The 15,281-nt window shown below is 38.4% G+C and overlaps 1 protein-coding gene across 1 annotated transcript in view; it reads left to right on the forward strand.

The window, feature by feature from the left end:
• PAXBP1 (PAX3 and PAX7 binding protein 1) overlaps positions 1–15,281 on the forward strand; it is a 33,055-nt gene that overhangs the window by 588 nt on the left and 17,186 nt on the right. The window contains exons 2-8 of the mRNA XM_010862333.1: positions 1,396–1,704; positions 6,049–6,225; positions 7,772–7,993; positions 8,868–8,971; positions 9,526–9,743; positions 10,257–10,446; positions 14,036–14,159. Coding sequence (XP_010860635.1) covers positions 1,396–1,704; positions 6,049–6,225; positions 7,772–7,993; positions 8,868–8,971; positions 9,526–9,743; positions 10,257–10,446; positions 14,036–14,159 — 1,344 coding nt within the window. The remainder of the gene's footprint in view (positions 1–1,395; positions 1,705–6,048; positions 6,226–7,771; positions 7,994–8,867; positions 8,972–9,525; positions 9,744–10,256; positions 10,447–14,035; positions 14,160–15,281) is intronic.

Genomic DNA, 15,281 nt, shown 5'->3' on the forward strand with positions numbered 1-15,281 from the left:
CCCGGGCCAGCCTGCTCAGCTCCAGGACGAGGACGAAGGTAAACCGCCGCGCCTCGGGGGGGCCCCCGGACCCCCGGGATCTCTATCCTAGCTAGGCCTCCACCGCGGGTCCCTGCGTTCCCAGGACGCTCCCAGCCTCAGCATCCCCGCCCCCCGCCCCGGGAACCCAGTCGCTTCTTCCCGCCCCGACCCGCTGCACGTCTTCCCCCGCCTCCGGCCTTCTGCGCAGGCAGGGTGGGGGGGCCGGAGGGGGGGATGTGTTCCCGCGCCGCCGCCGGCCTTCTCTTAACTACCGCCTCCTCCTCGCCGGCCTCCCGAGCATCTCCTGTCCCGAGGGGATGGGGACCTAAGATCAGTCATTCTGAGTTTTTTTTCACCTGGAAATTCAGTGTCTCCTTGTCCTGCCTCGTTCCTAGCCGCTGTGTTTTAGGGAGAACCAGACTGCTCTATTAGATGGCTCCCTGGACTGCCCTGGGCACGTTCTCCGGGCCTTCCGTAGGTCCCCGTGCCCACGCCTCTTGGTATGCTCGCCCTGGTCAGACATCCTTGAGTAGGAAGGGGCCAGACATCCTTGACCAGAAAGGCTTAGTGTGTCAAGAGGAGTGCTAGGTCTGGAAAGAGAAGCCTATAGTTGAAGCTCTGGTTCCGAGTCACTTTGGGCCAGCCCTTGGCGATCGCCGATCCTGTTTCCGATCCTCAGTTTCCCTGTAAAAGCAAATAGGGGTACAAATGTGCGACCTTAACTCGCATTAACATTTGGATGGTGAAAAGAGACGGTGTAATGGTAATTCAAGGCGGTTTATCCAATCTGGTGTGAGGGGCCAGGCTACAGTGGATTTAGATTTCTGATCGTAGATGAGCCTTCTATCATTTTACTTCCCCAGTTGTTGAGTGTGTGTTTGTATAATCCAGTTAAGTCTATGTTATGAAAAAAGAATTTAAGACTTTTGGAAATCTGACTTGCATCTTGATGCGCGATGTTTTCTTGTTTCCAGTAATAGGCAGTTTCTGAAGTTTGCCAGGAGTACAGTCACATTTTCGTTTTCGCTGATGTAGGGACAGCTTGGTAAAGTGTTTGCATTGACGTTTAAAGTTTTCAAATCAAAGATGATGGATACACCATCGAAATTTATTTTTGAAAAGTTGATTAGCTCTCAGCTTGGTCTTGAAATAACTGTGTCCGTGTGTGATGGGTTATAGAGTTACTCAGTCTTGACAGGTCTGTAAACTAGCACCTTTTGATTTTGGATATTTTATTTAAGATACCTTAAGAATTTGATAATTAGGTGCTTTTTTGAAGATCTCTTTTCCTCTCCTGAAATAAATGATTTAAGAAAGACAGTAGAACACAGAACTTTGTGCAGTTACATGTGTTATGCCTTTAAAAAGTCTCAGATTGGCATTTTATTCCAGATTATGAAGTTGATTCAGTTTTTAGAAGCCGATTACGGATTTTAAGTAATTTCAACTTGTGTAATGATTTGGAATGTTTGAGTATATTTAGAAGAATTCAAAAGTTAGAATGGAAAATATTGAATGAAAATAGTTGCTACAGATTTTGTTTATTTTTTAAAGAAAATGAAGAAGTTTTCAAAGTGAAGAAATCAAGTTACAGCAAAAAGATAGTAAAATTGCTTAAGAAAGAATATAAAGAAGATCTTGAAAAATCTAAGATTAAGACAGAACTCAACTCATCTGCCGACAGTAAGTACTAATTTGATTCTTTTGAAGTGACAAAATGAAACTCTCACAGGGATTGAATAGATTTGGTGTATATACAGTGAACTTGTTCGCTTGATTCTGTCATTGTCAAGGGCTCAAGTTGAGTAATGATGCAGTTTTATTTAATTCCAACATGACTGCATTGTGAATGCATTATTTAGAAAGACAGAACCATTGCCACTGGAATGTTTCTGCTGCAGTGACTAAATTCTTCCAGTTTTCTGACTAGTGTTCCAAGTGCTGTTGAACAGAGAGAGGTTTCCCACTTAAACCTGAGACACAGTTTGTTTTTGTTTGAAGGAGTACTGTGCAAATTCCTGTACTTGTATTCTGTACTTATATTTTGTAGAGACAAGTTTTGGGTTCCTTTGGTTTTATTTACACAGTCATTTTAATTCTTCGAGAACGTTTAGGAACCCCCTAAGTCTAATGTTGATAATGTTCCCATTTAGCAGCCTTATCAGATACATGAATGCACACTCCTGGGTGTGTGGCACCTGCCTACATTGTACAAACCATCTCTTATGTCTTCTCACAGACTAAGTTAAACTTTTAAGCATTTATTTGTCCTTAGGAAAGTGGTTTCATGATAATATGCTGTGGTCTAGTTATTCTCACGCAAATGCTTTAGGGAGATCTTTTTATTTTGTGGAATTAAAGATAGAAATTATTATTGCCCAGTTCTCCACTATAGGCTTGATGTGGGAACGTATGTCATTATATCTCAAGTTTGCAATCTAATTTTGGAGACAACATCACTTCAGTGTATAACTGGATCCCGAATTTGGCAAAATGTCTAGTGAGTGACTTAAAGCTTAACTGCACTTTTCTTTTTAGAGATGGGTGAAGGAATGCTTCATAGATAAAGTGGAATTTGAAGCTGGATTTTTGATCTTTTAAATTGCAAAGAAAATAGGGGAGGTGTGGGGCTATTATTCAGAGACTTGCTGTTTTGGAAAAGAGCAAGTACATGTGACAGGCTGAATAGATGATGTGTGGGGGATGCAGAGGTTTAGGTGAAAGGTACGTTGTTGACAGATTGTGAAGGGTGTTTAGTATCTAGTATGAGGTTTAGAGTTGCCATTTCAGGGGCCTGCCAGGATGGTGACATGATAAATGCCTTTTGAAATCTTAACCAGGTGTTAGCATGCAGCATGGATTGGCACAGGAAACATTAGAGGCCTAAAGCAGTTTAAATGCAAGGGCCAGCTGAGCAAGACTGAGGCTTTTCCTGACTCAGTGGGAAATTGTAGGTGAATTTAAAATGTTTGCTGTGGGTGTGGGGAAAGGAATAGAAAAAGATTATTTAAGAAGTATTCCAAAGGAAGAATTGGTAGACGTAATGTATGCTTCAGCTATTGGATCTAAAAGAAATAGATTTGAGCTTTTGTGCCAGGTGACTGAGAGGATAATTATGTATGATATACAGAAATAGGGAATGCAGGTGGGAGGAGGAGTATTTTTAGGGGAACTGATTATTTTGGAGTCTAGGAAGCTGCTTCATTTTTTCCAGATCTCTTAAGAACCAACTGTGTATGATGAAATTGAAGAAGAAAGCTCAGGAAAAGTGAGAACTGAGAAAAGACCATTTACTGTTGGGTTTAAAAATTGAAGCATGTGCAAAGTTTATGTGGCCACCTTGTTTTCATATTAACTGATTTCCTACTTAGCAGATAACTCAATTAATATCCTCCCCAAAGGTAGAGGTCGCTGTTGCTGTTTCATTAATCAGCTCACAATCCCAAACTTTTCCTACCCCCAACCCTCCTTAGATAGGCAGAGGTGCATTAACTGGAAAACAAGGGTAGTGTCAACTTAGAAAACCTACCTTCGGGATATTCCAAATTGATGAGTTCACCTTTGAACTTGAATTTGGGTAGAAATAGCCAGTGAATAGTTGGAGATGTAGATTTTGTTTTGGTGTTCATTGAGGTGATGATTGAAGCCAGGGGTAAATGGAATCGAGGCTGCAGCATAAAGGAAATATTCCTGAGGACCAAAGACTTCACCTGTAATAAGTGTACACATAGAGAGGATGGTTTACTCAAGAGATACAAAGAGTCATAAAGTCCAAAGGAGAACAGATAGGGAAGTTTCAAGATGATGAGTGTTGATGAGTGTCAGTTGTATGAAATAGTATCAGGAAGGTCAGGAAAAGGAAGGGCTGTTGGTGTGGTGGCTGGGTTTTGCGGGGAGCAGGGGAGGCATCTGGCAAAAGAGACTAATTTACTTGCCAAGCTCTGCCTGTTTAGGGGAAGGAACATGGTTTGCTAAATTGCTCAGTGATACTGTATCAGTTAGCTGTGGCTGCAGCCTCTGCTTTAGTTGGTGAGCTTGGAATGGGAGATATCAAAGACTGTTTGCCAAGGTCGAGACTGGCAAACTGGTGAGGAAGTTGGAGGTTGCAGGTCCACATGGCTGCTTTGGAACATTTGGCAGAGAGTAGATGGCAATAGCTAGAGAAATAGTTGGGATCATGTTGAAGTTCTTCTGCTAAAGAGAAGCCTGTGTCGCTTTGTAGACAGAATAGAGGAGATGGAGAACGTGCCCACAGTCAGAGGAGGATATTTGTGGCCTCAGGTTTCCTAAAGTAGCGAAGACATTGAGGCCCAAGAGGAGCCTCAGAAAAGGTTATTCAGCCTCTCTTTTTATAAAGTTGTCTGGAAGGATAATACAGGACTAACAAAAATTCACCTGTCACCATGTTCTGGACTTTGTATTTGCTCTGTCACAAGCAAATAACTTATGAACTTATTACAACACTGAGTCTGCAGGAATCATCTGGGCATACTGGATCAAGTAAACCTTTTCGCAATTCTGTTTGTCTGTTAAAAGCCATTGATTTAGTGTCAATTGAGAGCAAAAGCAAATGGGTAGTTCTTGACTCCCGGTATCTTTATGCATCTGATAAAGTGAGTTTTAAAATCAGCCTCAGAATGCACTTCAGAGGGAATCTGTGGCAATGAGGTAGAGTGGTGAATTAAAAAAATTTAAGAGATCTGAAGCAGAGTGACCTAAATCTTCTAAGTAAAGTTGTGGGGCAGGGGGTGAGGGGGGGTAGGATCTTATCTCCAGGATTCTTCTTTAGAGGAGTAGGAGATGTAGGAGATGGTTTGAGAACGTTCGAAGCAGTTTTGGGGAGGGGCACATGCTAGGGAAACAACAGAAGTGTATCTTTCATATTTAGAATGAACTTTTTGTTTCACTCTTTCATTATATTCTTGGTGCCTCGTATGTGCATTGCCAGGTTCAGTGATTGAGGGCGAAAAATGCCTGTTTTTCTGCATTTTGCCTGGGGTGGAAGGTGTAATAGGACTATATAGTTATAAGTAAAGTAAACCATTTGGTATAAACCTCTGTGACAGTGGTGCCCCCTGGAACCCTGTGGCAGGAAAGTAGTCTGAAGCTGGCCTCCGGAATGGCCTGCGGAAGAGAGAGCTCTCTTCTCTGTCCATGTGATGGGGTGTAGCGACTCCGCAGCTGCCTTCCTGGTTTGCATGCGGTGGTTTTTAGTGCTAACTAGTTTCTAACTTGTCTCTGTGTCCCAGTTCCAGGTTGCCAGAAAAATCAGGTTTAGTCACAAATCCACTGTTCCAAACATTCAGTTGTGGCAACAGCCTCAGGGGTTTACATAATGTAACTGTGACTTTTGGGTCTCCACTCTTCAGATGATGGTTATAACCTACGACAATATCCTATAAAGTGTTCATTACAGAGAAGTTTCTGTCTTGTTCTTGATAGAAAGCTGCCTCAAATGGGCTTCCCTGGTGATTCAGACGTTAAAGAATCTGCAATGCAGGAGACCCAGGTTTGATCCCTGGATCCGGAAGATCCCCTGGAGAAGGAAATGGCAACCCACTCCAGTATTCTTGCCTGGACAATCTCATGGACAGAGGAGCCTCGGGGGCTGTAGTCCATGGGGGTCTCACAGAGTTGGACATGACTGAGAGACTAACACAGATGGATTTAGAGTTTGATGAAATACTGACATATAAAGTGAATAATGCTCCCAAGAGGTGAGAACAGTTACCTATGAGAGTTGAGAGGAAGAAGTTAGTTTTGGTAAAGTGGTAAACTTTCAATAACGTTAACTAAAGGCAGGGATTGGGCAGGGCCATGCGTCCCTCTACCCTCTGTATTGTTTCTGCCTCCTGGCTGGCTACTGTGATCATGTCACATGTCAGAAGTTTGAGGATTTTTATAAACAATTAGAATAGTTGATGCTTTAATGAATTGAGCCTATAATTGCATTAGAAGTGCCTCCTTAATTTATGGATTTTGTTTTAGATATGTTGTATTATTTATTTATTTTTTCCAAAAATGTAGACGAACCACCTTTGGACAAAGCAGGTCATGTTAAGGACACCAGTCTAGAAGATGGAGTTATCATCAGTGAACACGGGGAAGATGAAATGGATATGGAAAGTGAGAAGGAAGAAGAAAAGCCAAAGGCTGGTGGAGCCTTTTCAAATGCTTTATCTTCTTTAAATGTTCTCCGTCCAGGTATGTACTTGCAGATGTTCCTCAGAACCGAAGTGATCCCTCAGGAATGAGCCATCTGTAATGATGGTCGTTAAGGAAGGAGTTAGCTAAGTGGTGTTTCTTCCGACATCTGTTTGGAGCCAGGCTGTTTGCTTTTGCAAATACAGAAAGAAGGAGAACTACAAAGTTCTTAAGTTCATTCTCAGACAGGTAGTTTTATTATCAAAACAAATGAGGGGTTCAGGTAAATGGATAAATAGTACAAAAGTCCTTTTTTTTAAAATGTATTTCAGATTAAGATTTTAACTTTTTCAAGAACTGCTACCAAAAGCAAAACTGCTGCTAGCTTTATATTCAGGGTTTTTTTTTTACATTTTAATGGAAATAGTTTGCAGATCTATTCACTGGCTAATCAGCTTTTGAATAAATACTTAGTCACCAGATTTAAATTATGAAGAGTAAGCATTTAACTCATTATAAAATTTAAAAATGCTTACTCTGTGGGAACACCTTAGAGCTTTCACTGCTGTGACCAAGGTTTGATCACTGGTCTGAAAACTTCCACAAGCCGTGCAACACAGCCAAGAAACTGATAATAATTTTTTTAAAAAGTCAAAATGTTTGCTCTGGGTTTGTAAAGTTGTGAAAAATTACATACATAGATCTAATAGCATTCTGATTGGTACAGTCTTTATGGGAAGCTGTTTGACATTATGAATCAGGAGATTTCAGATGTGCTTACTTTTTGACCTGTAATTCCATAGCTATAAATGTATCTGATGGAAATAATGTTTTTATTGTAGCATTAACTGCAATGAGAAACATTTAGAAAAAATGTTTAGTAAGAGAGGAATAGCTTAGTAAGTTAAGTTACGGTGCATTTACATGATGAGATATCCCATAGCTACTTAAATAACAAATTAGAAAAGTAGCAAGGCGTTAATTTTTACTGTAGGTAAAAGTGTTAATTTGATTATGTAGTAGATTATGCTTTATCTATTGAATGTTGTAAACCACTAAAAATTGTTTATGCAAAACAACATGGAAAAGCTTATATTTTAATATGAAGAAAACTTAGACACAGGATTATATATTCAATGTGTTTTCTGGTGAACTGAAAACTATTTGCAGGTGAAATACACTCTAAATCTAATAGTGTGTTTTAGGGTTGTAAGAGTGTAGATCCCTTTTTTGTTTTTGTTCTCCAGTTTAGTAATCAATATGACTTTATTACTTTTGTTTAGTTCTTAAAAATGAAAAATAAAAACCATTAAAATAAAACTGTTTTCATGAATTTTCCCCTCCCTGCCTTCCTGTATATATTGCCATTGTATATATTTTGTTTCCTTAGCTTCTTTCAGTTTCTGTTTAAACTAAGTTAAAAAAATAAATCAGTCGTACAGCAGGCAGAGTTTGGGGAGAGGGGCGGGGATGCCAGCAAGGGATGTTAGAACATCATTTATGCACGGCTGTCTTGGAGAGATTCTTTTATCTTTCATAGTTTCAAGAAAATAGAACCTTTCTTCCTAATATGGCATGGGTTCTAATCCTTACTGTTTGTTTCCAGGAGAAATTCCAGATGCAGCTTTTATACATGCGGCAAGGAAAAAGCGTCAGATGGCCCGGGAATTGGGAGATTTCACTCCTCATGATAGTGAGCCTGGGAAAGGCCGCCTTGTTAGAGAAGATGAGAACGATGCCAGCGATGATGAAGATGATGATGAGAAACGCCGCATAGTTTTTTCTGTGAAAGAAAAGTCACAGAGACAGAAAATTGCAGAGGAAATAGGTAACTTTATTTAGTGCAGTAGTAAGCCTGTTGTTACTAAATTTTATTTGATACTACAATCAAGTAAAATGTATCACCTTTATTTAAACTATGTTTAATGTTGAAGATTCCCTCATAGCTCAGTTGGTAAAGAACTTGCCTGCAATGCAGGAGAGCCTGGTTCGATTCCTGGGTCAGGAAGATTCCCCTGGGGAAGGGATAGGCCACCCACTCCAGTATTCTTGGGCTTCCCTGGTGGCTCAGCTGGTAAAGGATCCATCTGCAATGCAAGGAGACCTGAGTTCAGTCCCTGGGTTGGGACGACGATCCCTTGGAGAAGGGAAAGGCCACCCACTCCAGTATTCTGGCCTGGAGAATTCCATGGCTCATGGGGTTGCAAAGTGTCGGAGACGACTGAGCAACTTTCACTTCACTTTCAATGTTGGAGAACTGTTCTTGCTTGGATATTAAGTGTCTTACTGGAATTTTGGGGGAAGTGTAGCATGATTTTGATAGCTAATGTTTACTGAGGACTGTGTGACGGGTATTGTGCTAAGCACCCAACATGTTATAAATAGATTTAATTGTCTCTTCATTCTGAGGAGGCATTAGGTTTCATTCTTCTCTTTGTTGAATTGATGTCAAACTAACAGAGGTTAGGAAGCCTGTCTAAGGTTTTAACTGTTAAATTGATACTGCCTCTTGCTTAAGGAATAACTGTGTATTAAGACAAGTAAAGCAAAAGAGTCAGATATGAGACAGATCATAACAGACACTTTAATTTTAGTAAAGTTGAGTTCATGCCAATATTCTTGCTTGATTTTGTGAAATATCAGGGTAGCATCTCTTCCCTTGCTGCTTTTTGGACTTATTTTCTCCCTGCTTATGGCCATAGGTATCGAGGGGAGTGATGATGACGCTCTGGTAACTGGGGAGCAGGATGAAGAGCTCAGCCGATGGGAACAGGAGCAGATAAGGAAAGGAATCAATATCCCGCAGGTGAGAGCTAAACAGCTAAGCTTCAAACCTGAAAAAGTGAATTAAGATTTCTAGCCTGTTTTATTGAAATGAAGAAACATATTGCCAAAAAAAAAAAGCTGTCCACTGTATAGATTAAATGTTTCTTTCTTGCACAACTGTTTTTTTCCTGACTTTAAAAATTATTTTGTAGAAGATGGATTTCTTAGTAGTGCAAAAATCTTTAACTGTAGATGAAAAATATCTTCCAAAGTAGTTATAACAACTTGTTCTATAGAAGTAAGTAGTTCAATGGAAATGTCATACAAAGTTTCTGTTAGTGTTTTGACACAATTTAACGTCCCTACTAACTCAAAATCTCTTCATTATTGTTTTCCTGAAAGTTATTGGAAATGAATCCAGTAATCCCATAAGAGAAATTTCATCCAGCCCTACTTTTGATTTTGAGAAGCTCTGCAATTACTTACTTTAATTACATACTGTTTAAAAAAATGGGTTTATTATTTTCTGTTAGTTTTTTATTCTTTTTGTAGTTTTAGCTACTGGTTTTAATATATATCCCATTTCTCATCTAGGTTCAAGCAAGTCAGCCCACGGAAGTGAACATGTACTACCAGAACACCTACCAGACAATGCCTTATGGTTCATCCTATGGCATTCCGTATAGTTATTCAGCCTATGGATCATCCGATGCCAAATCTCAAAAAACAGATAATACAGTCCCTTTCAAAACTCCCAGTAATGAGATGACTCCCGTTACTATTGATTTGGTAAAGAAACAGCTTAAAGACAGGTAGGGCAGATCAACTTCTTAAAGACCTGTCTTCTAGCTTTCCATTCCCTCAGGCAACATGTAGTCTGGGGTAGCAGATACAGAATATCGGCAAAGAAGATTGACTGGCCTATCTTCAAAATCTAACCAGAAGATGACTTCATACTTTGTTCTGCTACCTACTTGGATTCCTTCTGTGGAAGCCTCGAAGTTTTTTTTTTAAATACCACTCCATGATCTGGTTGAAGACAATTCTCAGTTTTCTCCTCTTGGACTCTGAAAAAAGTGTAGTCAGGATATGGGGGGAAAGGCAAAACAGTGAGATTTTGGTTAGCCCACCAAATAACTTTATATAAGAAGTCTGTAGACTGCCATTTTCTTGAGCAAAACAGGAGTACAGATGAAAAGATCTACTCCAAGCATTTTTATATTCTAATAGCGGAACGAAATGCATTATTATAAATATTGCAAGTGTCCTGACAGCATAGACTTCCAGATGTAAATGTGTGATATTTATCCTTTTCTGTTCTTAAGGTTGGACTCCATGAAAGAACTGCACAAAACAAACCGACAGCAGCACGAGAAACACCTGCAAAGCCGCGCGGACTCCACCAGGGCCATTGAGAGATTAGAAGGGTCTTCTGGGGGTATTGGTGAACGGTATAAATTTTTGCAAGAAATGCGAGGGTATGTCCAAGACTTGCTTGAGTGTTTCAGTGAAAAGGTAAGAATGCAAAAATATTAATCTCTTTGAATAAGGCAAAACCTAGGGAGGTCTAGATTTCTGTATTTCTCAGAGAATATCCACTGACTAGCTTTAGAAGTGATGAAAAGTCATGCTTCATTTTCTCCACTTCATTAGCAGCATTCTGTCTTGGGGGCAATTTAGTTAGTGCCTTTGTTGAAAACTAAAAAGATAAATCAAAGCACATTTAAAGACTTTGGCAGATCCTGCCATAACTTAATGATGGATTACCAGCCTGTCCTGGGTTATTAGAATATAAGGGACTCACTGATGAAATTTTCTTTCTTATGGTTCAGATCTAAACTTATCTTTAAACTGTTTGTATAGGTAATTCCAAATATGTATAGCATAAAGTTGTAAAATTTTATTAGTTTTTATTTTTTACCCTAGATAAAGTTGATTGCCATTGCTAGTAATAGTTTTCATCTGAATAAGCCTGTGCTTTATCCATTTCAGAAACCATTCATTGACCATAATTTGTTTTAAGGTCTCATTTCCGAGTTTTTTTCTTTTTGGTATGATAGTCAATTGGCAGTTATTTGCGTTCTGTTGTACCATTTGTTTGCATTTTTTGTTACCTGCACACACAATTCTCTTTCAAGCAACTTTTAATTGATTTTTCTTTAAGACAGATCTATTGTTTGATGCACTGGTTAAAAAAGGCATTCGTGGACTTCACAGCCTTGTCTTTAAAAAGAATTAAACTCATAGTACTTTTGAGTATCCTGTCTCTAAACTTTCATGGGATACAGGATTAGAAGGCACATTCTCTCTTATCCTTGGCCATATGAATTAGCATAGGATTTGTAGGCATATAGTATGTTTAAATGAGTATTTTAACTTTTTATTATCTCTTGATCAGTATCTTAAGGCCAAAGACTGGCTAAAGAACGGTGCCAAACTGTGTCTTCCTAATGAGTCTTAGTGATTCCAGCCAGTCTGGTCAGATCCATGAAGTCTTCTCTGGAGGATTTGTGTTCTTGTCCTGATCATCTGATTTCTGGAGAAGCAGCTACATTCTGGGCTGTAATTGCCCGTGTGGCAGGTCTGTGGCTTAGGGTGATAAGTACCAGGGTGAGAAGGAAACATAAGTTCGACTGTGTGCAGAGGAGCTGAGTTAAGCGGGAAAGTGGACAGAAATGTCAGAGCTGGCGGTGTGTCCTACTAACAAAGCCCTTGTGAACCCAGAGGGCATGGTGGTGGGAGCTGGCCCAGTAAGCTTTTGTGACTAGAGAAAGGATCTTTGTCTTAAACCATACTTTGTAAGTAAAATTTGTCCCTGTGGAGTTTTTCTTGGAAATATCTTGGTCTTTGCTTTGCAACTTAATTGAGTAAACTTAAACACTGTGATTGCAAACTGAGCTCTTAAAAAATATTGACAGTAATACGATCAACTAGATTGTACCACTCTTGAGTTAGAGACTAGTAGAATATCTAGTTCATATTGTTTTCAGTTGCTTATTATCTTGAAAACATTTAGTAGTATGCTTTCTCTCTCCTGGTTACTCTGTTCCTAGGGAAGTATACCTCAGACTATGCTGAGGTTTTTACAGAGTCACTTAGGTAAATGTTTTTGAAGCAGATCTTAAACCATATCTGTTATATAGTGGCTACATTTTAATTAAAAGAGAAGTAGGTAATTCCCCTTTGAAGATAACTTAATTTCGTTTTGACATTTCCATATCCATTTGATTTTACGGAGCCTGCTGCTGAGTTAATAATGTCATAAATTGTCATTCTGGAAATACTGTGTCAGGGTAAGACCATAAAAAGATAAGCTTTCTTTTGTTTTTTTCTCTTTCATTATAAAGGTTTAAGTGATTTCAAGCTTAGATTTTTATTTTTGCAGATTATTTTAACTTTCCATTGTTTTGTTTTCCTGGAGTCGTCTTCCTTCTTGTGTTCTTTGCCTTAAATTTGGTCTTGAAATAATGGTAGTCAGTAGCAGTTTTGAGTTTGGAGAGGGTAAAGAAATTGTCATGGTGCACTCTTGTAATAAATCATAAATCAATATTGTTAAGAAACATGAAAGAGAGGTGAAAATGTGCTTTAGGACTTTTATTCTCAGAATTTTCTCAGGGCTTTGTTAAAAGGCATTTTAATTACCTAAACAAAAATTACATTATCAGAATTTTAACTGTAAATTGGATAATTAAGGCTCTGCCTGATGCAGCCTCAGGCATCTAGCTCTTGGCAGTAAGAAGAGTGTTAATAGCCTCCAGGACTAAAGGAGTGCATGCAGGCACATAGGTTCATTCGTCCTTAGTCCTGTACGGTTTGCAAAAAAATGAGGGGTGGGTGAGTGTAAGTCACAACAATATGGCAATAATTGCTTGGAAAATGGATTATGCTTAATCTTCAAGTTAGAGTCTGTGGGCTCAGCTGATATCATCAAGGTCTGGGGATGCTGCTGCCCATGGTGTAGCATATGAAAGAATGAAATAACTGCATCAGTTTGACCTTTCTGTGAACATTTGTTGCTTTTGCAATGGAATCATTCAAGTGTATGAAATTGCTTTTATTCCACCTGCTTCTTTTTATTTTCCATTTGCAGTCTGTTCAGTTCAGGAAGCTGCTATAACACTTGGTGCCAGTGTTGCCCAACTCTAAATAGTGTGTTTTTTTATTCGCACTAACCATCAGGAAACTAGAATTTCTGGTTTCCTCAGGTATGTCTAGTGGTTGTTAGTGTTTTGTGAAAGTTTCATAGCATTTGATTATATAGCATAAGGTATTTATAAAAAGAGAATGTTTTCTGGTTTTTCCTTTTAAGTTAGGTCTCATTCCATAAGCTTTTTGTATTCTGTATGAACCAATTGAATGTTTAGCTGTGGCTGTTAACCTGGAAAAATCTGTTGACTTTGTAAAGCAACAATTTATGCAAGCAATTTTATTTAAAAATATGGAAAAAATTAAATATTTGATGGGAACAGAAGAACTTTCTGAGTTTCAAATAGATTGATTTTTAGACAGGTTAATGATAGCTAGAAATTTTATTCACTTTATTAATATAAATGAATGCAGTTCACATTTTAAATGTGTAATAAAGCCACAAAGTAGTATAACATTACTGTAAAGTACTTGGTCCTTGTGAACGATAGAGCAATTGAAATGTCCAAAATTGGGCAGTTAGCAAACTCTTTACCTACTCAGAGCCGTTTTTTTGGTCTTACACAGCAATATTAGTTTATTTTAAGCTACAAAAATTGCAAGGTAGATCATGCTGCTAGAACACTAAAAATGGATTCACGTACTTTAAAAGAAAAGCACTAAAATTTCTGACATTTCTTTACTCACTCTCTTTACTATTGTTAAAGTGTTTAAGTTTCCTAACTAAACTTTTGCTCCAACAACTAGGCACTGGACATTATAGTTCCATATACGGAATAAAAGAAGAAGTGTTACTTCCCAGACGTCGTAGAACTGAATTACTATTTGTATTTCATTGGAAATTCATGATTATTCTGTCCAGAGGGTACTCCTTCAGAAATCCGGAAATAATATGGAACCCTCAAATAAATAAGCATCTGAGGAGTTTGGTGTTACGGAGTGTGTTGTATTTTTACAGGTGCCACTGATTAATGAACTTGAATCAGCAATACATCAGCTGTACAAACAGCGAGCTTCCCGCCTTGTCCAAAGACGACAAGATGATATTAAAGATGAATCTTCGGAGTTTTCAAGCCATTCAAGTCAGTCCATCTTGAAGGTTTTTATTATTCATTAAACAACCTTGTTTACTTAGTACATCCTAATTGAAACGTAGACATCTCAGGGCATTTTTTTTTTTTTTTAAAGAAACAAATTTCCTTGCTCTTATGTCAGGTAGATCTAAAATTATTAATGGCATGTGCTTGGATTGTGTTTAAGAAAATATAGCTTCACAAAGGAGTGCAAATCATGTACTAATATTCTGTCTTATTCTTCTTTGGGCATATTTTTTCATTCTTCAAAGTATAGTAAGGACATCATCAGTATTTTATCTTAAAACCAGTATCTACTTGTCCCTAAGTGATATTTTTTCCCCCATTTTAACATCAATATAAACGCTAACACAAATGCTGTTGTTGATCATAAGGTTTTGAGTTAGGGATTGGGAAATTTTGGATGGGAGAGAGGGTTTTATTACATAACAAATGATACAATTCCAAGATTAGGGGAGTTTTGAGCTTCACCCCTTGCATAAAGCAAAATTTTTTGTATTGAAATTTTTTTTTTTTTTCCTGTTTTGCCTTATATAACTAGGTTTTTTATTTTTGGGGTTTTTTTTAGTAAGTCAGTTGATGCCAACACTTCTTGAAATTATAGTCTAAAAATCTGGAAATTTTAAATTTATATTCCTTTCATTGTGATGTGGGTTATGGAAAACCAAAATGAATTAGAAACCTCTTAATAAGAGTTTAGCTGAAACTCTTTAACCAGACATATTAAAAAACATTTTAATTCCACTTTTTCATTGCCCTCTATATTCTTGAGTACTGTAATAGGAATTTTCCTATGTTGGATTTCTCCTGGCTTTTTTTGTCATCTCTTTGGTCCCTGTGTCAGCAGTTCTTAAATGGATGTATACATCAGAATTACCCATGATATTAATTTAAAATGCAGATTTCTTGGTCCTGTCTCCAGAAATTCTTGCCAGGTCTTGGATCGTGTCCAGTAGTCTGCATGTTAAACAGCCACTCCAGGTGTTCCAAGTGCAAAGTGCCCTGTTCTCATTCTTTCTGAAAACAATGCTTTGTCATATAGTGTGTCCTCTAAATTAGAGAGACATTGAATCCCTGGAAAGCATTCTCCTGTGTGCCGAGTGGGTTTTG

The sequence above is a fragment of the Bison bison genome, unplaced genomic scaffold (assembly GCF_000754665.1).
Source record: "Bison bison bison isolate TAMUID 2011002044 unplaced genomic scaffold, Bison_UMD1.0 scf7180017864481, whole genome shotgun sequence".
Lineage (NCBI taxonomy): Eukaryota > Metazoa > Chordata > Mammalia > Artiodactyla > Bovidae > Bison > Bison bison.